At 34.1% G+C, this 23,815-nt stretch overlaps 2 protein-coding genes across 3 annotated transcripts; one reads left to right on the plus strand and one right to left on the minus strand.

The window, feature by feature from the left end:
- Positions 1-981: 981 nt before the first annotated feature.
- On the plus strand, positions 982-5,533 carry LOC120158044 (transcription factor E2FA-like). The gene is made up of 14 exons (XM_039168985.1): positions 982-1,341; positions 2,412-2,601; positions 2,780-2,833; positions 2,935-3,020; positions 3,125-3,213; positions 3,332-3,386; positions 3,579-3,631; positions 3,720-3,770; positions 3,879-3,927; positions 4,045-4,110; positions 4,200-4,276; positions 4,412-4,640; positions 4,785-4,851; positions 4,968-5,533. Exons 1-14 carry the CDS (start codon positions 1,096-1,098, stop codon positions 5,099-5,101), a joined length of 1,446 nt encoding a protein of 481 aa, XP_039024916.1. The 5' UTR covers positions 982-1,095; the 3' UTR covers positions 5,102-5,533.
- A 545-nt stretch (positions 5,534-6,078) lies between these two features.
- On the minus strand, positions 6,079-8,918 carry LOC120158042 (HVA22-like protein j). 2 transcript variants are annotated; one of them, XM_039168984.1, is made up of 8 exons: positions 8,660-8,918; positions 8,472-8,523; positions 8,263-8,361; positions 7,112-7,168; positions 6,916-6,979; positions 6,609-6,818; positions 6,242-6,331; positions 6,079-6,202 (listed from the first exon to the last, which is right to left on the minus strand). In XM_039168984.1, the coding sequence occupies exons 2-7, from the start codon at positions 8,501-8,503 to the stop codon at positions 6,248-6,250; spliced, it is 546 nt and encodes a 181-aa protein (XP_039024915.1). In that variant the 5' UTR covers positions 8,504-8,523; positions 8,660-8,918; the 3' UTR covers positions 6,079-6,202; positions 6,242-6,247. The 2 variants fall into 2 exon arrangements, with proteins under 2 accessions (XP_039024915.1, XP_039024914.1); XM_039168983.1 differs by having other exon boundaries at positions 8,472-8,547; positions 8,595-8,918.
- Positions 8,919-23,815: the final 14,897 nt, after the last annotated feature.

Consider the following 23,815-nt stretch of genomic DNA (forward strand, 5'->3'; position numbering starts at 1 on the left):
AGCATTTTAGTCCAAAATAAAAAAAGTTTTGATAGAAGGTTATAAAAGGTCTAAACATGAATAGAATGTGAATTTGTTAGTATCACAGATGATGACCAAATTAAAAAAAAATAAAAAATAGGCGATCACCCCCATCTGTTCTCCTCGTTTTATCCCTGATTGCATATACGAAATTGATTAAATTAACTTACTTTATTAGAGCATATATAAAGGGATGCAATCCTCCATGCATTTGGAACATCAAATCTACTCAAATACAAGTTCTTCATGAGCTTCAGAAAGCATCAAGTCTACTCACCAACTTTTCTTCATGAGTTCATGGGCTTGTTAGAAAACAAATGTACCTAAATCCCATAAACATGATTAAGTCGGCTCAGCAGCTCAATTTTTTACATATTTAATTTGGTTGCAGCTTATCAAGGAACTGCCATTGTTTCTCTAAGAATGTGTCACCACTTCTTATAATAGGTATTATAATATATAAAAACTATTTATAGTATAATTATTTATATTATACGTTAACTAAATATGTTCAGTTTGATATATTATAATTATTTGAATACAAATTCGTTTTTATCATATTTATGACGTGGGTGTACGAAAATACTTGACATAAAATATTTATAATTTAATAGATGATTATATATAGAATAGAAGAAGATTTATTTATAAATTCATTTATCACGTGTTTGAATATCATGTGGTGATTTATTTTATCTAAATATTAATATAATAAATATGAAAAAGATAGAATATTATCATAATAATACTGATTATCATTTATAAAACATGTATTTATTATCACATAAAATTTGGAGTGTAATTAATAATTCGGTTTGTCTATAAAAAATATTCTTACGAAAATACTTTTGCTAATAGATTTTCTATATTTCTTTTGGGACTAAATTGAACGAATTTAAAAGTTTTTTAACACCTTAAATTGTAATTATATACAAAATGCTTCCCTCCATATTTATCCGAAACAAAAGATTCCCCCCCTTTTTCCCTCGTTTTCTACTTTCTCTCTCTAACGTCTAAACCCTCACTTTCTCTCTCTTCTCCTTCTTTCCCAATTTCAATTCTACCCCCGCCTCCATGTCCGGCGGCGCTCCAGCCCGTGATGGTCCCACCCTGTCGTATCCTCCTCCTTCTACGGGCTCAGCCGCACCTTCATCGACGGCTCCTTCCGTTGTTCCGCAGATACGTCGCTACCTGGCCTTCGCCTCGACGAAGCCTCCGTTTGTTCAACCTGATGATTATTACAGGTTTTCCTCCAGTGCAGTAAATGCTAGTGAAATCATCGCCGATCAAGAAGTTGAATCAATTATTGTGAGAGCTCCAGTGAGTTTAATTTTTCTTTTCTGGAGATGGCGGTTGCATCGTAATTAGTCACGATATTTCAATTTTGATGAGATTTATACTCTAACTTAACATTTAGTGTCATGTGTTTATCTGATCTGTTCATAGATGGCGGTATGTTTTCTTAGGGGATAAATTATCAGTAGCATTATTTGTTTGTGCAGTGAAATCGCTATGCCCGTTCTTTAATAAGTGACTTTTGGCTGGCCATTCACGTATTTCACGATTTACTCGAATCTGGATAGATTCAAGTGATCATTTGCTAGACTGAGTTGAAATTTAATGAATGCTGGCCTCGTCCAATGTCCAAAACCTGATGACTCGTGCATTTTTATGCCTTAATTTGAGAATGCTAAGTTTTAGTACAATAATTTTTTTCAGACATGCTGATGAGGCAAAGATCTAGTATCCAGTTATGGGTTTTGATGTTTTGGATTTCAAACATAATTGCGGTTGATAGCATGTCAGTTCTATGTAATAAAGTTGCTACGATTGAAGTTTATGTTTATGCAACTGCATTCTTGGTTTAAAGCCGAACATTCAGTGACATGCCCTATGTGAAGAAAGCTTGATGTCTGTTAATTCTTTTGAAGTTGCGGCTCTGATGGATGTTTAAGAAATGATTCAAATTGATATTCTTAATGACCATGACACTATAATTTCCCCTTTCTGTATCATATGCATGCTAGTTTGTTGTGCACACTTATGTTCATATATGATATCCCCTTTTATTATTGTCCTCTACATGATAACAAGTGAACTACTAGTTGTTTTACTTGATTTTTTCTCGGCATCTGTTTCTAAGAGTTTTAGGCCTTTGTGAATACCTTTTTGAATCAAGTAGTCAAGCAATTCTTCTGGTTAACAGTAAGTTTTCTTATGCATAGCATATTTCTGTCCTATATCTGCATTTGTTAGACTTTCTTTCTTTTTAGTGTTTTTTCCCTTAATTCAATTGGTTGTTAATGCATATAATCATGTGCAAATACTGAGTAAACTTGTAATTTATACTGCTATTGGAACTACTTTGAAATGCTGCTGTTTACTCCCAGCTACTAAAAAGGAAGAATACAGTGGACACAAATGAAGTTGAGTCTAGCCAATGGACAGGCAGTCTAGGAGTTACCAGCATCTCCAACAGTCCCTTCCAGACACCTGTATCTGCTAAAGGAAGGGTAAATTATAGATCAAAGAACCCTAAGGACAATAAATCTACACCTCAGACACCTGTGTTAAATGCTGGTGAGAAACCATCTCCTACAAGCATAGTCCATAGAAGGAAAATTATGATCACACTACAGTCTATTATCAATACTCTAATGATTGAATTAAGAGAGATATTTTTTTTTGATAGGATTGAATTAAGAGAGATATATTATGTGGAAGAGGAATTACAGACATCATGTATGGTAATTGGCAGGTTCTCCATATCCTCTTACACCCGCGGGCAACTGCCGGTATGACAGTTCTTTAGGTAATCTTATGACTGTTCTTTTTCCCTTTTAACGTCATATTTTTGTCTCCTTAACCTCCTATGGATGGTGAGAACCGCAATAATGTGATCACGATTTTTAGGTCTGTTGACAAAAAAGTTTGTTAATCTGATAAAGCATGCTGAAGATGGTATCCTTGACCTCAATAAGGCTGCAGAAACATTGGAGGTAATATACGACTAGTGATCTTGTTTAGTTGGGTGTTTAGTGAGTGTATTCTCATGTTACTTTAAAGGTCCTTTTGTTTTCTTTTTTTTCAAATGCTGCAACAGGTGCAGAAGAGGAGGATATATGATATAACAAATGTCTTGGAAGGCATTGATCTTATTGAAAAGAAGTTCAAAAACAGAATACGCTGGAAGTAATTATTTGATAATGTTAAACATTTTTTCTAGAATTCGATGTTTTAATTTGGTCTGTCATTCTGGTTAACCTTCAAAGAACTTGGGACTTATTTGAGGATTAATCAAATTTACTAGGGGTGAAGGTGCTTCAAGGCCAGGAGAAACAGATGGTGATGTCTCTGTAGTACAGGTACGTGAAACTAAAATCAGTTTTCTTTTTCTTTGACATCCAGGCAACAAATTTTGCTCTTGTGCATTAGAATTTTTCTTTAGTTCTTTATGTTGAATAATTAATTTTGAAAAGATCTTCAGTAAGTGCTGCTTTACCGATTTGTGGTTTGTTCCCAATACATATGGGCTTGATTTCTATTCTTCTATGCAGAGAGAAATTGAGAACCTTTCCATGGAAGAGCGCAGATTAGATGATCAAATAAGGTTGTAAATGGCTTATTATCGTGTTAGAGTAGTAACCATTACTGTCTCAAATCTGTTTAGGAATGCTGATGCTTCTAAAATATTGCAGAGAAATGCAGGAAAGGTTAAGGGATTTGAGTGAGAATGAGAACAATCAGAGGTAAGATTTTCTTGCCTGCCTTTCACTGGAGGAATCCAATTAATTGAAGTTAACTGCTAATTATTTGGAAAAAAAGATTTACATTTACCCATCTTTAATCTGTTTCAGGTGGCTATTTTTGACAGAAGAAGACATAAAGGGTATACCTTGTTTTCAGGTTTGTTGATTTCTTCCCACTAAATTTACACTTTTGCAATCATCTTCTGCATTTGACACTGATCTCCAAGACATCTTGGTTTTACTGTAGCTGAATTTTCCATGTTGATTTTGGCAGAATGAAACCCTGATAGCAATTAAAGCTCCACATGGAACAACACTGGAAGTACCTGATCCTGATGAGGTAAGATCGCTGGAAAACTTTAATGACTTAGTACAATGTTCCACTTGCATGATTTAAAGGCATAATGGGGTTGCTCCTATATATTCCAGGATGTTGATTATCGACAGAGGAGGTACAGGATAATCCTTAGAAGCACAATGGGTCCCATTGATGTTTACTTAGTCAGGTGTTACTCCCTTCTATATATTTAACCATTTATCCATACATGTTTATGAACCATCTTTCTTTTGAGATAAAACTAATTGATGATGACAGGAGAGGTTGTTTTAATTTCTTTCTTTTCAAATTGTTGTTTCCTCAGCCAATTTGAGGAGAAGTTTGAAGAGATAAATGGCGTTAACCCACCTGTGACTGTCCCACTTGCTTCAAGTTCTGGCTCTAATGAAAACCAAGTTGAGTTGATCAATACGGTGGGCATCCGAAAGGAGATTGAACCACAGGCACAGCAAAATCATCAAATCGGCTCTGATATTAATACTTCACAGGAGTCTGTCGGGGGAATGATGAGAATTGTTCCATCAGATATCGACATGAGTGCCTTTTTTTCTTTGACCAGTTTTTACTCTTGCCAAGCTTTAGAAACATCAAATATATGGAGTATGGACAGCGGTTTTTGTCAAAGTTATTTATGAATTTGTAATACCGACTATAATTTTTTCTTGTCTGGTTGTCAGAATGATGCAGATTATTGGCTTCTATCAGATGCCGATGTTAGCATTACGGATATGTGGAAGACAGATTGTATCCTTTTATTTTTAGCTAATCAATCTGCTCAACCTGCCAAAGGCATGAGCAAGCACTTGCACACTGTTTTATACATTCTCCAACAGTAGAGCTTGCCTTAACTCCAAGAATAGCAGGTATTGAATGGAGCGGAGTCGATATGCTTCATCCAGACTTCGTAATGGCTGCTGTTGGTACCCCAAGGCCAGAAACTCCTCCTTCTAGAATGACTGAAGTGCCATCTTCCGATTTTAACTCAACTAAATAGGTAAAATGAATTTCCCTAACCAAGCCCTGCACAAAGAATGGCAGCACCCCATATCTTTATGTTTACATGGATGGTAAGTATAGGGGTTATTTGCCATTCACTGCATGGTTGAGCTATTTATCTATCCCCTATGGTTTTAGTTATAAAAATAAAACGTGCCGGCATCGGAATTCTGGTCCATCGAATCTGAGTATATACGCACATTAGCATCCCTTTGTTGATTTGAGTTTTTCTTAATCAGTCATTAGTTTGACATATCAAAATTCGAAAGCAGCCATACCAAATGTAAATGTGTAGAATTGGTGCATTGAGAAGATGATCATTCGGTCCATCTGTTTTTTCTGCAATATCGATCATTGTGTACGGAGATTGTGACCATAGCATCCATAAACAATCATATGATTATAGAAATCCAGTGATTTTTCTACAGCATTTGCTCCCTCAACTTTTTCACTTTGTGGTTGTATTTGATCTATTTTGTTATAGCATTCATGGTTAGGGATGTTCATGGGATGGGACGGGTTGATATTTTTGGTCGCCCCAACTTGAAAATTGAAAGCTTCCACCTGAACTACACTGGTGTTGGGGGATATTCTACTCGTCCCGGATCTGTCTTGAATTTTGAAATAAACCATTCTATCCGACTCGACATGAATATTTTTTTCATTTATTCAATAAGATAGGAAGATAATTAAGAAATATATATAGAGATAAACATTATAGCATAGTATAGTAATTATCTTGGGTTGTGCTTGAGATTTCGATTCCACTCTGACTTCGATTTTCCCATTCACAAAACTCGCCATTACCCACCGTCTCTAATCCAAATTTCAAGAAAGGAGACTGATCTTATAAGGTAGGATTAAGTTGGAATTTATTGGGTTCGAATAATATGACCATCATTAAACTTCGAATCTCATATAATAATAATAATAATCTTTTTGTAGAAACAGTTTATATTACAAAGGGACAAGAAAAAAAGTAAAGAATGAATTGAATTTGACACTAGTTATTCAAGAAGCAAATTTTGGGTTTCTTCTGTTTGTGTTTGCAAATTTGTGGGGGGTTATACAAATGTTCGTTTGTTACAAGTTGTTGACTGTGTAGTTTTCCCTGTTGGAGCTTGGACTCTCCGTTGGGTCTGACTTAACGAGTCTTGCCTCCGAAGAGTCTACGACGGGCTGGCCGTTTCTCGTCAAACTCCAATTGGTGATCTAGAACCGGATCAATCTGCATCGAGTCATTGAAGAATTAGAGAATTTAAAACAGCTAATCATTTCAAGTTATACATCATATATAATCACACCATTGATGAACTTTTGATGTACTATTGTCATGGTGTTCGATTTGATTCAAGTAATCAGATCATATCGGTTATGATCATTTCAAGTTTAAGGTCGGGATTCGGGTCGGACAAATTGGTTATTCGGGTTTTTGAATTCAGATCAAAACTTACTATTTGTAACTCGAATTTAATTTTCTAAACAGCAGGGTAATTAAGACTTACCAGCTTGCCTTGTTTCAACCTCGAAGACTGACCAGACAAGAACTGCAACATCTCGACCCATTTGGTCTGCCCCAACTCGGTGCAGTTCTCCCAATAATACAGAGCAAAATCCCAAGCTCTGGCTCTCCATTCCTGTATCGTTCGACCAAATTCGGTTTCATGTCTCACCATGTATGGCTTCAGCAAGGTGTCGTACACATAACCAGTTCCCTTCATTACCAAGAAAACCAAAGCTTGTAAGTGTGTATTAACTTGCAAGTTTTGCATAACACACATCAAATGCATTGCTTGTACGTTATAGTTTTACCTTGGTTTTGGGATACCATAGGTAGATCAAGAGTGTAAGCTTCAGCTCGTCATAGATCGGCAACCTTAAGAATAATTAAGAAAAATGTAATATCAGTATTCGATCAAAAAATACATATATTCGTATTATAATCGTATTATGTTTTATATATTCATATTGTGGTTTAACTATTTTCTCGTCTAGGAGTGAAACGTACCATGAAAACAATGTGTCCCCTATGCTCTCGAAAACTGTCAGAAACGCTACGACGATCCTGCAAAATCATCATGGTAAATCACAAGAAAAAATGATAATTTATATAAATATATAATTATGGATTGTTATGATATGTATGTATGTATGTATGTATGTATGTATGGCCTAACTAAAACATAGTTATGATATGGGACTAATTAAAACGTAAGTACCATGCAATTAATTTCACCTTCAATTTATATATAAATTATTATCATATATATAGAATATCTTCGATAAATATTAATAGTAAATACTTTGATATGACTAAATGTACAAATGTATATTATATAAATTTATATATAAAATTATGGATTGTTATTATGCATAATATCAATGAAATTTTCTTTATAAACGGAATTAAAATAGTAATAAACGTTCTATTATTTTATTTTTGTTATTTTAGCGAAAAAAACATTTATATTTATTCTTTTATTTTTTAATTTTAATTTGATAAAAACGGATTAAAACCAATAAATCTTATATAGCCAATATATTAAATATAAATTCACCCAAAAATATATGAAAATGGGATAGAGAAATAGCAAAGGTCAAAGTTTGACAACTTCAAAACCTTAATGAACAATTTAAATTGGAAAGACTATAAGCTTAAGAAACGTTGAATTTCTCAACCATAGAAGAAGGATCAGAAAAGCAAAGAAAAAAACAAATAATAATAATAAGGGTAAAGTAAACTAGAGGTCATTGAAATATGTTTAAATAATTGTTTTGATCATTGAATTTTTAAAAATTATAAAATAATCATTGAATTTATTAAATTATTATAAAATGATCATTGCAGTGTTATAATAAATAAAAGTTCACTAAGTTTAATAACTATATTATACTAGTTTGATAAAATTTAATGATCATTATATAAAAATTCGATGAATTTAATAAAAATTATAATTATTAAAAGTTTAATGATTAAAATAATATTTAAACATAATTTAGTGACCTCTAATGTAATTTACTCTAATGATAAGTGACTTCGAAAGAGAAGAAGATTGAATTGATCAAATTCTAAGCATGAATGAGAGAAAATTATAGCTAAGAACTCAAAGGAAAAATTGCAAGGAAATGTGAAAGGCTGAGACTTGTGAAAAAAAATACCAATATTGACACCAAAATCTGAGTTCCTCGATTGAAACCTTATTCTTCTCCACTGTTTTAAAGCATTCAATAGCTGGAAATCCATATCCAAGGACCAACCTGCAACGCCCAAATCAAAACCCAGAAATCAAACCAGGCAACCCCTTCTTAGTTCTATTCAAAACCATAGAAAAAAAAACCCAGAAAAAAGTGATGAAATCATTACTTACACAAGCACCCTGGTAATGAATTCACCCAACATTTCTTATCGAAAATTTTCCTGGAAAATAGAAAGAGAGTAAAGAAATCACTTCACTCAATCATTCATTGGTAAAATAAAAAGAAAAAGAAGAGAAACCCAGATTTCGAAACCTTTTAGAAAAGATGGTAAGCCAAATGGATTAACGAAGCACCTTGATGATCTATATGATATCAACAACAATGGAAGCTTAAAAGAACCAGAAACAAAGTGATGAAAAGGCGAGTTTGTTGAGATTCTTCTGAACGAAATTCCGGGGTTAAAAAAAAACTAAAGGTATGGGGAATCAAATTATGGATAGTGTTTGATTTCGTGCGAGGAAAATGTGATGAGCGACCGACAGAGAAAGAGAGAACAATGATGGTTTTCTTATGGGCTGAAACTTGAGATCCAAGGCAAAACCAAAGGAAAAAATGCTTTGGCGTTATCTTTGCTTACAAATATATAAACTTTGTTTATTTTGATTCAAGTCTAGAAGATGAATTAGGAAGGTGAAGGTGACGCGTTTCATGCTTTGAATTCGTCTTGAAATTATTTTCGATAATATTGAGGTCTCAACCTTTAAGATAGTTTTGTTAAAATTGTTGGTTTTTAATATTAAAAATAGTTTTCGTCTAATATTAAAAAGTTTCACATTTTGTCCATATTTTCTTTAATTAAATAGGTGCATATTATACATGTGACAAGTTCACGTTTGCTTATATTTTCGATTTCGATTTGTAATTACGGGTTTTATAACGAATATAAACGATTTTCTGAAAATAAAAAAAAACCATAATTATTTTTAAAAATATATAAAATTATGAATTAATTTTGAAATTGCTACTTGAATTTCCATCGTAAGCAATTTGACTGGTTGTTCTGTAAAACCTTGGAATTTTATAATATGTACATTTGATCCTTCACGATTCTTGACAGGCTTTCTTCTGGATCATTCAAGGTTGGCTCCTTTATATATATATTTCATTACTCTCTTTTTTTCTATTTGAACGTTCTTATATTTAACGTGATTCATAAATAATTGTTCATCTATTTAATAAAATATCTATAATAAAACTAATGGTTTGTTATTGTTTTCGTATCGTTAAATTTTTTTTCGTTCACTTGAATGAAGTGATTACGTACACATCTATTATAATTCGGGGCCGCCAAGGAAAATAACACTCCCTTTAAAGTTAAGGAATTATTTATACATGTAAAAGAACCCTTTGGATTATTATTTATGAATTTATAATTAAATCTTAAAAAAAGAATGAGGGAGAGAGTGTCGGGGAGGAGAGGTGAAGCAGAGAGAGCAGCTCAGGCGTCAAAGCTCTATACTGTCTTTGTCAATAATGCGAGTAAAAGGATTCATGCGTCAACACTCAAGGAAGCGTTCCAGGAGTATGGAGCAGTGACTGAGGTGTTCATTGCGTTCAGAAGTAGAAAGAGATTTCCAGCTGGCTCTACATTCGCGTTTGCCAGGTTCAAAAGTAAGAATGAAGCGAACTCAGCGGTTCGTAGGGCGGATGATGGATGGATACATGATCAGAGTTTATCATGATAAAGCATTGGAAGTAAAAAGTAAGAGACCTGAGTCTGGAAAATTGGTTAAAAAGGTGTGGAAGCCTTCTTTAAGGGATTCCAGGTCATTTTTGGGCGTTCGCCATGATGAAGACGGGATGTCACAGGAAAGGAAATAACGAATCAGTCGTATAGGATAGTCAAGTCGGGTGTTGTTGTTCATATCATTATTACGTAGGAATGCTCTTCAAATTTAGTTCCGAATAGTTAAACATCTAGTACGAACATTGTTGTTCCTAAGAACGAGTTACAGTGGAGAGAGTGTTGTTTGGTCAGCAAAATTAAAAGAATGTATAATGAAGACATTATCCAAACAGGCTTTGAAGCAGAAGGTTTTGACGTGAGGGTTAGTTATTGGCATGAGCTGCAGGTGGTTATCCAATTCAAGGGGAAACGGAGCGTCATGTTTGTTGGGATAGAAGAGATGAATGGATTCGAACCTGGTTTGATGAAATGGAATTTTTAGAAGGATATGAGCAAAGAATATGGGTCGTTCTGAAAGATGTTCCATTGATAGTATGGAGTAATAAGTTCTTTAAGGAGTTAGGGAGCTTGTGGGGTTCAGTAGTATCGATCCATGAAGAAACCAGTAAAAGAATTAGATTTGATGAAGCTAGGATTCTTCTGGAAGTCCAATATGTATCGGTTGTAACAGAGAAATGTGCTATTATTATTAATGGTAGGGTTTTCATCATTAAAATTCTTACAGAGCTCCAAGAAGAGGGTAGAGTGTTCATTAATGGCACCACGGCTGGCGGTGGAGCGTGGCAAATAGACGGTGTTGGAGAGGGGATGATTCCAAGGCTGTAGGAGGAATATGTCGTAGGTGATGGTCTCGATATAGGCATTAATGAAGAAAGAAATTAGGATTCGCTAAGCCAGAGGAGCGATAATGGAATTCTGACAGAAAGAGCTTCGCATGCAGTCCCTAACGTGGATAACAGGGATGTTGTAGTTGATGGGTTACACGATGTGCCAATTCAATCTAATGTTGGGCCTGTAAATCAGGTTGATGATGAAAGTATTGGATTTGTGGAAATAAATAGAGAGATAGCCCATTATGGAATGACCCAATCTATTTCCAATAGCTCAAGGCTATTGGAAGTGCCAATTGAAGAGGTTTCCTCTTTACAAGTTTGGGATTAGGGTCTTCGGGATGTTGCTGTTGTGGTCAGTAAAGATAAAGCGATAATTGAGTTTGAAGGTGTTTCGAATTCTGCTGTGGGCAATTCAGGAAATCGCGGTAATAAGGGGTCGTCACAGTCAAAAAATATTTCCTTAAGGAAGAAGAAGAGTGCTACAGGACGCATAGTGAAGCTAAATTCTGGAAGAGCTCAAAATAGGGGCAATACACCCAATGAGGACAATTACGGTTGGTCTCTGAGGATAGGAAATGAAGCGGAGGCGTCCCTAGCAGTGGCGGACACTTTGGGCGTGTAGTTTGCGACTTCAAGAAAGAGGGTGCTTGAGAGATTGGAGACCCTTGGTTTATCAGGTAAGCCTTGATACTGCTATTGATTAATGGGCGGGTTTGTTTGTGGGTGTTATCATTACTTCATGGAATTTGGATTATCTGTTTTAACGTGGAATATTATAGGGATGGGGAAGAAGGAAAAGGTAAGAACGGTTAGTCGGGTTATTGAATCAAATAAAACTAATGTGGTGATGCTACAGGAAACTAAAGCTATGGTTATCCCTGTTTCTGTTGAGAAAAGGATAAAGGGTAGGCTAGATAGGGAGTTGGTTTTTGCACTGGCTGAAGGTGCCTCAGGTGGTTTGATTTCCTTGTGGGATTGTAATGTTTTTAATGTTAGTTGTCAAACTGTTCTTAGGAGAATTATAATGTTAAGAGGCGTGCTTGTTGTACATAATATGGAAATCGGTATAATCAATGTTTATGGTTCGAATGCTTATGGAGAAAGAGAGGGTTTCTTTTAACAATTAAATAATGTTATCGCAAATCTGAAGCTACCGGCTATTGTGGGTGGGGATTTCAATATCGTTAGGTCGGATTTGGAAAGAACAAGGGATCATGACATTTCGGCTTCAATGTTGATTTTCGAAGAATTTATTACCAAATGGGACTTGATAGATGTTCCAATTTCTGACAATGTGTTTACATGGTTTAGGGAAGGGTTGAGTACGGCTGCTAGTAGTCTTGATAGAATTTTAATCTCTTCTGATATTGCGTGTTTATGTCCAAATCTGATGCAAACTACTCTCCCTAAAAGTCTTTCCGATCATAAATTAGTCATGTTATGCAAAGGAAGATAAAAAAGGCCTACAGACCTTTCAAATGGTTTAACTATTGGATGGACAATCACATTCTTACAGATAAAATTAAGGATGTTTGTCGAGCTAATAAGGGTAGAGGTCTGAATCATGTGTTGCAGTTAGCAAAGTATGTGACTAAGGAATGTGATAGGGTGTGCAGGGAAATAAAGAGCGATTCGATTGAGGAATTGGAGAAAAAAATTGATTCATTAGAGAATTTATGTATTTTGAATCCAAGTGATAATGCAACTCAATCTGAACTTGTGTTAGTGAAAGTTAAGTTGTGGTCAGTATTTAGAAATGAAGAAAGAGAATGGTTGCAAAAGTCGAGATTAAGGTGGTTCAGAGAAAATGATAAGAATACTAAATTCTTTCACCTAACTGCTGCGCTAAGAGGTAGTAGGAACCAGATTTTGAAACTGAAGGTGCACAATCTGGTCTACAAAAATCAGTCAGGGATTCAACAAGCATTCGTCCATCATTTTCGTTCTAATTATAATGATGTGAAGACTATTCCTGTAAAGAGTTTTGATATTCCATTCAAGAGGCTCAGTGCTGCCACTAAAAGGTTGATTGAAAGCCCATTCACAGAAGAGGAGATCTGGCTCACAATCAAGTCATCGGATGAATCAAAAGCGCCAGGTCTGGATGGTTTTATTTTGGATTTTTTAAGAAATTTTGGAAGGACATTAAAGCTGACGTTTTGAAATTTATGGAAGACTTTTATTGGGGTAAAATTAAAGATTTCTCCTTTAACAAGTCGTTCATCGCTCTCATTTCGAAGAAAATTGAAGATGTTTATCCTGAAGACTTCATACCAATTTCATTGGTGGGTAGTATGTATAAAATTGTGGCTCGCGTATTGGAGAAGAGAATGGTATGTTGCATAAATAAAGTGATTGGCGAGAACCAGTTCACTTTTATGGCTGAAAACCAGATTTTAGACTGTTGTTTGATTGCGAATGAAGTCATTGATGAACTGAATAAAAGCAAGTCTGAAGCAATTTTGGTCAAGCCAGATTTCAGCAAAGCATAGGATACAGTCGACTGGGATTTTTTGAATTTGATTTTAAAGAAAATGGGCTTTGGTAAAAGATAGAGGAAATGGATCAATATGTGTATTTCAACTCCTAAGATTGTTGTTCTAATTAATGGTTGTTCTTCTAAGTGTTTTTCTATTAAGAGTAGTCTTAGGCAAGGCTGCCCGTTATCGCCATTATTGTTTAAAGTTGTGGGCGAGGATCTCAGTGGGTTGTTAAAGAAAGTGTTTGAATCTGGATTGTGGGGAGGGGTGGATATTGGACAAGAAGGATATGTGTAACATCCCAAACTACGGGTTAGTGACCAAATTGTAAAATTTCAGAATTTGATGATAAAAGTAGAATACTTGAATAGTTCAATGATTTATTTGAGGATATTTCCTGAAAGTTTTAGTAATTATCCAATGAATTAAATGGTAAAATGGTCAATTGACATTAAAGATATTTTTATCCCCTTTAATAGGAGATAAAAACGTGGGAGATGAATGCATTTTATCTTCTTCTTCATTTCTTCTTCTTCTCCAACCATGGAAGACTAAGCAAAGGTGAGTTTTCTCTTGAGCTGATTATGTGCTGAAATTTAAGTTTAGTTTTGATTATTAGATGCTAAGTAAGATTAAGGAAAGATTTATTTGCTTTAAAACAACAAAATGAAGAGTTTATGAGGATTTAAAGATTGGAAGTTTTTGAATGAAATATCGAAATAAAGTTTATATTGAGAATTGGAAGTTGAATTTGACTTGTCATCAAGTCAATTAAGGGATAGGAAGTGTTAGAATAGGAATTTGAACATGTTGCAAAACTAGTATAATTTTTGCAATTGCATAGGAATGACTAGATTTGAAGTTAAAGAAGTGATTAGTGAATAGAAATAAGTTTAAGTATGTGTATTAAAGTTAGGAGTATTAAAGGAAGTGAAATAGGAAGGTTTAAGCTAAAATAAGGTGATTTTCGAGCTCAAAATGGGATTTCTGGGCTAGGGGAATCGGTACCCATTCAAGGGGAATCGATTCCCCCTCAAACGAATATGAATTCCAGAATGCTAGAGGGGAATCGATACCCCCAGGGGGGGAACCGATTCCCCCATAATGAAAAAAAAAAGAAGAAAGAAGAGAGACTAAACTATTAATCCCTTAAATTGGTAGGATATTAGAGGTTAATTTCAAGACTTGGGCATCTGATAATCATCTTGAAAATTATGTTTATGTAGATATTAAACGTGACTTTGCTTCAAAGTAATCGACGGGTTAGAATTGATTCAATTCAAACAAGGCTAAGGTGAGTGCATATTAGTATTATATGATGTTAAATGGAAATAAGACTTGCGACAAGTCTATTTCCATAGTAAAATGCATGAATTCATAAATAGAAGTATTTATGTGTATGATTTATATGTGTTGACATGTTATTGTATATATGTATTATATGGTTGATGTGAGATATGAATATAAAATCATATGAGAAGTGAAAAGGATTACATGAAAATAGACTAAGTGATTACATGTATATGTGAAAGAAGCTATGAGCTTATATGAATATGTGATATGAATGAAGCTATATGATATGATCTATGCGATTACATGCACATATGATATATGTTATATGAAATGACATATGAATAGACAATACGTGATACATGTGGTATGTGACAGAAGAGAAATGACAAGTAATGTGAATTGTTAAATGATAATGCCCATGTTATGTGATATGAGAGCTAGGGTATAGTTGGCATGCCAAGAGTCGAGGGTTTACCTATGTCTTTCGAGACATATGGACAGTATACCTATGTTCTAAGGAACATATGGATAGTTTACCTAGGTTCTTCGAGACCTATGGACAGTTACCGAGGATCTTTATGACCTCTGGACAGTTACCGAGGATCTTTATGACCTCTGGACAGTTACCGAGGATCTTTATGACCTCTGGACAGTTACCGAGGATCTTTATGACCTCTGGACAGTTATCGGGGTGTTTGTGACCTCTGGATAGGTCCTTTGGGACATTTATATGAGCTGTGGTGACAGCATAGTGGTGCACAACCTCAATAGACTCACATATCTACAGTTCTCACAGGTGCACATGGGCTAATAAGAGATAACATGGAATGTACTCTATATGATATATGTGTGTTAGTGATTATTGTATATGCTATAAGATATATGGTATGATGCTTGTATGTGATATGTTAGTAGAAATTGTTTAAGCATGATTACGAGTTAGAGTTTTGTTATATGTTTTATGCCTCACTAAGTCAACGACTTAGCGTGTGATTGTTTCACACGTAGGTTACAGAAGTGCGAAGAGTAAAGAGCTAAGAGGAGCAAGACAGGTCAGTTCTCCTTACCCAATTGTCAGATCAGAAAATATATGTACGGTATATAGAGTGTAGTTGGCACGTAGTCTAAAGATATAAATTGTATAAACTCTGATATATTTTGTAAACGTAAGTTTAATAAGTTAAATATTATCCAAGTTTGTGAATTACTCACTATTTTATACGAATAAATGTTTGAAAAGTCAATGTGACACTTCGGACTCGTATCCGGGTCGGATACGGGTTGGGGTGTTACATTTAATGGTATCAGAGCTACGGTTTAGCCGATTCTAGGCTAAAAACGAAGTCAAAAGTGCTTTAAAAAGTATACATGCCAACATAAAGTGAAAAAATTTTCTGATCTGATAGTGTAAGGAGTATATTGTCTTGTAAATAGAGTTAAATTGTTATGTTATATAAGATAAGTGAATACATGATGATGATTTATGAGATATATATGTTTATATGATAGATGATCTGTGAACATATGCAAATGACATATGTTAAATTATATGAATTGGATGATCATATGCACATGTTATATGTGATAGAAGAAATGATATTAGTACATGAATATATGAGAGCTTCTAAAGTGAAGCACAAGGCAATAGACTGCAGGTAATAGCATTCACCTGCCCTGGCCAGGTAGGGAGAAGAGCGAAAAACCTCAGGGCGTGCCTATACAAGATTAGAGAATGTTTCATGATGTGGAATGATATTAAGATATATTCTAATTTTATACTTCGATAATTCATAGAATGAATGTATTGAAAAGAGTTGAGAACACCCGAGTTCAAGGGTGAATTTGAGAAATGTTCCATTGTTGTGGAAAATTGATTAAATGGTAGGAAGATAATGTTAGAAGATTTTCATTTCTCCAAAGTGGAGAAGTTAAATTGAGTAGTTTCGTTAATATGTGGGCAAGCTAAAGTATAGTGAACAAATGTCACCATAAGAATGTTAAAAGATCAAGTGATGTGGTTATCATTTGTAGAAGAGTTCAAGAATAAGTACATGAATGATCAGTTCATAAAACAAATAAGCTCGAATATATGAGCTTGAAGCAAGAGAATTATACGTGCATGTGTATGAGTATAAGTTTAATAACTTAAGCAGATTTATTACTTAGATGATTCTGATTAAAAAGGATAAGAATGATACATGTAATTGGTTATTTAGGGCTTGCGCATTAAATTAAAAGAGTGTTATTGGTTTCGAATTTATTCTAATTTCACGAAATGGTTAATTGCGTTAAAGCTTTAGAGAGAGCTCAGAATGAAAGGATTGGAGAATAAATCTCTCAGATGATTAAGAGAATTAATGCTTTATAGAGTTAAGAACCATCAAAGAATGGTAGAGATTCTGGTTTTCAACTGTAAACAAGATATGAATTAGTTGTATTCTCCGTCAGAGAATCGAATTAGATGAGAGTCAGTCAAACTAAAGCAGTAGGGTATGATATTGGAAGATTAATCAATGAGTTAATTGATAATAAGTCAGGGTTAAAGACAACCTTTGTGAATTGGGTTAAAAGCCCTGTTAGGAGTTATGTAAATCGAAGCAGAAAAAGTATTTGAAATGGATTAGATGAGTATTGAAATCTGGTGATTGTTGAAACAAGTGGGGAAAACATAAGTATAAGAATGATAAAGAATAAGGTTTTGTGCAAGTAAAGTTGATTATCAAAGTTATGAAAAGATATAGTTTAGTTATGTTATAAGAAGATTTTGATAATGAAAGGCTTAAAAATGATAAAGGATTATAAGGAAGTGAAGATTATAAGTTTGATTAGAAGTAAGAAAAGTAGGTAATGTTATATAAAGAGATTATGTGTATCGTAATACAGACAAGGATGAAAGAATGAGTAAAAGTTTGGATTGCGGTGAATTAATTAGGAAATGAGGAAAGAAATCAATTGATGAATTTTTGATGTTGAGTGATAAGAATTGATGTTACTGTCTACAGGATAAGTAACATTATATGAATGAAATCAGAGTTATGAATTTGAAACAAAGGGATATTATTGTGTATAAGAAAAAGTGTGGAGATGATAAGGATTTGTACTTTAGAATGAAAGAGTTAGCGTTGACTAACAAGATTTTGTGATGAAATTGTATTGGATATAGTTGTATATTTTGATTTCGTAAATATGATATAGTGAATGAAGTGAGGATTCGTATGGAAGTGTAAATGATAAGTTCGATATAGAAACACGAAAAGTGTGCAAGGTGATGTGAAAAATATTGTTTGACTCCTTAAAGTATATGTTTAATCACAATTGAAGAAGATTTAAAGTTGTGTTTTGGTCAAATGATGATGAAATACAAGTTTGGTATGGTTATAAGGTAATTAGAGAGTTATGAAGAAATAGATGGATTTATGATATAGAGTGATGAGATGGATGTTACTGTCAACGTGATGAGTGACATTATATGGAATTTTAGAAAGGTCAAAGGAAAAATGCATAATCGAATGAGAGAAAAGACAACAATGGATTGGTATTACTGGTTATTGTTTATATGATAAGCAACAGAAGATGAATGTATAAACGAAAAAGATAGTTGGAAAACTAAAGGATTGAAAAGTAAGTTTCTGATGATGACAAGAAAGAATAAGTCAGGGAAGCAACATAAGAACATTAGAAGATATGTTCCTATTAAGATGTGCAGTGAAAATTCGAGGACGAATTTTCTTATAAGGAGGGGAGATTTGTAACATCCCAAACTACGGGTTAGTGACCAAATTGTAAAATTTCAGAATTTGATGATAAAAGTAGAATACTTGAATAGTTCAATGATTTATTTGAGGATATTTCCTGAAAGTTTTAGTAATTATCCAATGAATTAAAGGGCAAAATGGTCAATTGACATTAAAGATATTTTTATCCCCTTTAATAGGAGATAAAAACGTGGGAGATGAATGCATTTTATCTTCTTCTTCATTTCTTCTTCTTCTCCAACCATGGAAGACTAAGCAAAGGTGAGTTTTCTCTTGAGCTGATTATGTGCTGAAATTTAAGTTTAGTTTTGATTATTAGATGCTAAGTAAGATTAAGGAAAGATTTATTTGCTTTAAAACAACAAAATGAAGAGTTTATGAGGATTTAAAGATTGGAAGTTTTGAATGAAATATCGAAATAAAGTTTATATTGAGAATTGGAAGTTGAATTTGACTTGTCATCAAGTCAATTAAGGGATAGGAAGTGTTAGAATAGGAATTTGAACATGTTGCAAAACTAGTATAATTTTTGCAATTGCATAGGAATGACTAGATTTGAAGTTAAAGAAGTGATTAGTGAATAGAAATAAGTTTAAGTATGTGTATTAAAGTTAGGAGTATTAAAGGAAGTGAAATAGGAAGGTTTAAGCTAAAATAAGGTGATTTTCAAGCTCAAAATGGGATTTCTGGGCTAGGGGAATCGGTACCCATTCAAGGGGAATCGATTCCCCCTCAAACGAATATGAATTCCAGAATGCTAGAGGGGAATCGATACCCCCAGGGGGGGAACCGATTCCCCCATAATGAAAAAAAAAGAAGAAAGAAGAGAGACTAAACTATTAATCCCTTAAATTGGTAGGATATTAGAGGTTAATTTCAAGACTTGGGCATCTGATAATCATCTTGAAAATTATGTTTATGTAGATATTAAACGTGACTTTGCTTCAAAGTAATCGACGGGTTAGAATTGATTCAATTCAAACAAGGCTAAGGTGAGTGCATATTAGTATTATATGATGTTAAATGGAAATAAGACTTGCGACAAGTCTATTTCCATAGTAAAATGCATGAATTCATAAATAGAAGTATTTATGTGTATGATTTATATGTGTTGACATGTTATTGTATATATGTATTATATGGTTGATGTGAGATATGAATATAAAATCATATGAGAAGTGAAAAGGATTACATGAAAATAGACTAAGTGATTACATGTATATGTGAAAGAAGCTATGAGCTTATATGAATATGTGATATGAATGAAGCTATATGATATGATCTATGCGATTACATGCACATATGATATATGTTATATGAAATGACATATGAATAGACAATACGTGATACATGTGGTATGTGACAGAAGAGAAATGACAAGTAATGTGAACTGTTAAATGATAATGCCCATGTTATGTGATATGAGAGCTAGGGTATAGTTGGCATGCCAAGAGTCGAGGGTTTACCTATGTCTTTCGAGACATATGGATAGTATACCTATGTTCTAAGGAACATATGGATAGTTTACCTAGGTTCTTCGGGACCTATGGACAGTTACCGAGGATCTTTATGACCTCTGGACAGTTACCGAGGATCTTTATGACCTCTGGACAGTTACCGAGGATCTTTATGACCTCTGGACAGTTACCGAGGATCTTTATGACCTCTGGACAGTTACCGGGGTCTTTGTGACCTCTGGATAGGTCCTTTGGGACATTTATATGAGCTGTGGTGACAGCATAGTGGTGCACAACCTCAATAGACTCACATATCTACAGTTCTCACAGGTGCACATGGGCTAATAAGAGATAACATGGAATGTACTCTATATGATATATGTGTGTTAGTGATTATTGTATATGCTATAAGATATATGGTATGATGCTTGTATGTGATATGTTAGTAGAAATTGTTTAAGCATGATTACGAGTTAGAGTTTTGTTATATGTTTTATGCCTCACTAAGTCAACGACTTAGCGTGTGATTGTTTCACACGTAGGTTACAGAAGTGCGAAGAGTAAAGAGCTAAGAGGAGCAAGACAGGTCAGTTCTCCTTACCCAATTGTCAGATCAGAAAATATATGTACGATATATAGAGTGTAGTTGGCACGTAGTCTAAAGATATAAATTGTATAAACTCTGATATATTTTGTAAACGTAAGTTTAATAAGTTAAATGTTATCCAAGTTTGAGAATTACTCACTATTTTATACGAATAAATGTTTGAAAAGTCAATGTGACACTTCGGACTCGTATCCGGGTCGGATACGGGTTGGGGGTGTTACAATATGTGTTTTCCATAAACAATTCGCTGATGACCTCATTCTATTTTCTGCAGCTAAGGAAGAAATGATAAAAAAATCTTTATCCTGTTTTAAAAAATTTTGAGGTGGTTGCTGGTCTGAAGTTAAATATACAGAAGACTAAATTATTTGGTATTAATGTGGATGATTTCAGAGTTAAAGGGTGGGCAGATTCGACTTATTGCGATTGGGAAAGGTTGCCTACGACTTATTTAGGGTTGTCGTTAGGTTACAAAAAGAACCTTAAGCTGATGTGGCAACCTATTATGGATAAAGTCAGATCTCGTCTCCAAAGCTGGAAAGGTAAATTACTCTATCTCGGGGGAAGGATTACATTGATTAAATCTGTATTTGTGAATTTACCAGTTTATTACATGTCTTTGTTTTCTATTCCTAATTCCATAGCAGAGATGATTAACAAATGTATAGCTAGATTCCTTTGGAGTGTTAATGATGGTAGAGGTATTCACTGGGTTAAGTAGGATATTGTTTGTTGTCCGAAATCTCATGGTGATCTAGGCAATTTTGATGTTATGGTTAGGAATCGAGCTTTGATGAATAAATGGATCTGGCGATTTAGTGAGGACAACGAAAGTTTATGGAAAAAAATTATTGTTGCCAAGTATAATTATGATCCAGATGCGATTTTACCAAAAGCCGTTAGCAAACGAAATTCGTCAGGGGTGTGGCATAATATAGTGAATCCGGATGTGTTGAACGTTGATGTTTTTTATCTGATGTGAGGTGAGTTATGGGGAATGGTTCCAGAATCGACTTCTGGTCTGACCATTGGATTGAAGTTCATTCTTTAAAAGTAGTTTTTCCTAGAATTTATGGGATTGCTATAAAAAATATGGAATGATTAGTGAGTTTGAATATTGGGTGAATGGTGCCTGGGAATGGAAGATTGAATTGAGGCATGGATTGTTCAAATGGGAATTGGCTATTTGGCATAATTTTAATCAAGTCCTGAATAGAGGTGTTGGTGCAGATCCAAGTTTCGATAGATTGAAATGGGTAGGTTCTTCCGATGGCAGATTTAATCCTAAAGCTTTCTGTAACAACTTGGCATCGGTTGGCAAGATAGAAGACCCAATTTGAAAAATGGTTTGGAATAAGTTCATTTCTTCTAAAGTTGCTGCGTTTGTGTGGAAAGTTGTCTATCAAAGGTTGTCGGTTGCGACTGAATTGGTTAAGAGAGGTGTTAATTGCAATGTTCATCTTTTGTGCATGTTTTGCAAAAGTCACCCGGAAGATGTTAATCACGTGCGTGTTATGTCATTGTGAAGTTGTTTGACAACGCTGGTGTAATTTATGGTAAATTGGGTTTTTCGGTTTGATTTGAAAATTTTGGTTATGCAGAAACAAGTCAAGGTTCAGTGGGTTGTCATTCACAGTGGATCAGATATATAATATTGCCTTACTACAAATAGGGGTATGGGCTAATATCTTAGGGCCACTGTTGGTTCCACATGTTCAAGACTTCGTTCGAAGTCCGAAGTCTTTTATATTCGATTATGGTCATTGGTGAGTATATTGTTTTCTATGTTGTCTAGTAGCTTTACACATAGAAAGGTATATGTTAAAATTGGATTCATATCTGAGGTTGCAGCATTGATTACTAGTTTGTTTGGTTGAGCGAAAGTTATTCTGTTTTATCCATCAGGGGGATGCTAGCAGCTATGGTGTTATTTAGCTCTGGTTGGTTTAAGTTGTGTTGGTTCGGTTGGGGTTATTTTGTTTTGATGTTATAGCGACTATGGTCGTTTGTATGCTTCCATCTCAAGGTTCATTCTTTTTCCTTCATATAGGTTTAGGGAGGTTTTTAATGAGATCCTTGGGGTGGTGTACTTTGTAATCTTATTAATACAAAGTACCCTTTTTCAAAAAAAAATCTTAAAAAAAGATATAATTAAATTTAAATACAAATTTTATCAATGAACAATAATTCAATAAATGATGTTAAGATGTATCCATGATCGTGAATCAATTCTAATGTATTAATACTATAATAATTTGAGATTCGTTATGGTAGGTCAACATTATTAACCAACCAATGAAAGCAACCAATATAATAAAGAAATGGTGAATTAAAGTATAGGGTGTGGTCCATATGAGAAACATATTGTATCGTTTTTTTTAATTTAAAGATCCAAAAGATACCCTAAATTTTATAGGCACAAAATTCCACAGAGTTGGTTTAAAATAAAGCATATAGATGTACCCGAAACAACATATAAAAAGTATAGTTTTGGTTGGAGTAGTTTAACTTGAAAGCTTGGACTCTTCCACTACTCTCCTTTATGCATATTCCATATGTCCACCGTTAATCACATCCGTTGGTCTAATTAGTAATTAGGAATATATATTTGACCTGAATTTAATAAGTTTTGATTTAATCGATTTTATAAGATTGATTTTTTAAAAAGAAAGATTAAATTTATATCAAGTCAGTTTATATTTTTTTAAGGATAAAAATCAGATTGAATTAGAGTTTACGGTGAAAAGTATCATGTTTAACTATTAACCACATTTGCTAGTATAATAAATACGATGTGAGATCTCAAAAATTATAACAAATTATGATATAAAATCCTATTATATTTTTTAACTTGTATCGTTTATTTAATTCATAAGGTAAGGGGACCCATTGTCTCCCTATCTCTTCGTTTTGATCATGAATGTGCTTTCCAGGTTCCTTGATCTTGCTGTTGCAAGCGAAATTTTAATTATCATCCTAAGTGCAAGAAAATAGGAGGAACTCGCCTATGCTTTGTGGATGACCTCCTTATTTTTTGTAAGAGGTCTTGAATTCGATTGTGGGCATTCAAACTATCTTGACAAAGTTTTATCTTGTTTCTGGCTTGAAGCTCAATGCCTCTAAGAGTGAGTTGTTTACTTCTGGGATTGGTTCAAGTGAACTAAGTACCACTCAGTTAATTACTGGGTTTAAGATTGGCCAGCTCCCTGTCAGATATTTAGGGTGCCTCTTGTCACGAGGAAGTTGTCAGAAAAAGATTGCTTTCCTTTGTTGGTGAAGCTTAGTGCAAAGCTGAAACATTGGTCTACTATGAGTTTGAGCTATGCTGGCAGATTGCAGCTC

This window comes from Hibiscus syriacus, unplaced genomic scaffold (assembly GCF_006381635.1).
Source record: "Hibiscus syriacus cultivar Baekdansim isolate YM2019G1 unplaced genomic scaffold, ASM638163v2 tig00111303_pilon, whole genome shotgun sequence".
NCBI lineage: Eukaryota > Viridiplantae > Streptophyta > Magnoliopsida > Malvales > Malvaceae > Hibiscus > Hibiscus syriacus.

Excerpts from the sequence above, each read along its gene's own strand:
- LOC120158044 (XM_039168985.1), top strand. The coding sequence starts at position 1,096 with ATGTCCGGCGGCGCTCCAGCCCGTGATGGTCCCACCCTGTCGTATCCT. Across the intron at positions 3,214-3,331 it reads AAAAACAGAATACGCTGGAA|GGGTGAAGGTGCTTCAAGGC; the intron begins GTAATTATTTGA and ends CAAATTTACTAG. Across the intron at positions 3,387-3,578 it reads GTGATGTCTCTGTAGTACAG|AGAGAAATTGAGAACCTTTC; the intron begins GTACGTGAAACT and ends TCTTCTATGCAG.
- LOC120158042 (XM_039168984.1), bottom strand. The coding sequence starts at position 8,503 with ATGTTGGGTGAATTCATTACCAGGGTGCTTGT. Across the intron at positions 6,819-6,915 it reads TATGGTATCCCAAAACCAAG|GGAACTGGTTATGTGTACGA; the intron begins GTAAAACTATAA and ends TTGGTAATGAAG. Across the intron at positions 6,332-6,608 it reads GGTTGAAACAAGGCAAGCTG|ATTGATCCGGTTCTAGATCA; the intron begins GTAAGTCTTAAT and ends GACTCGATGCAG.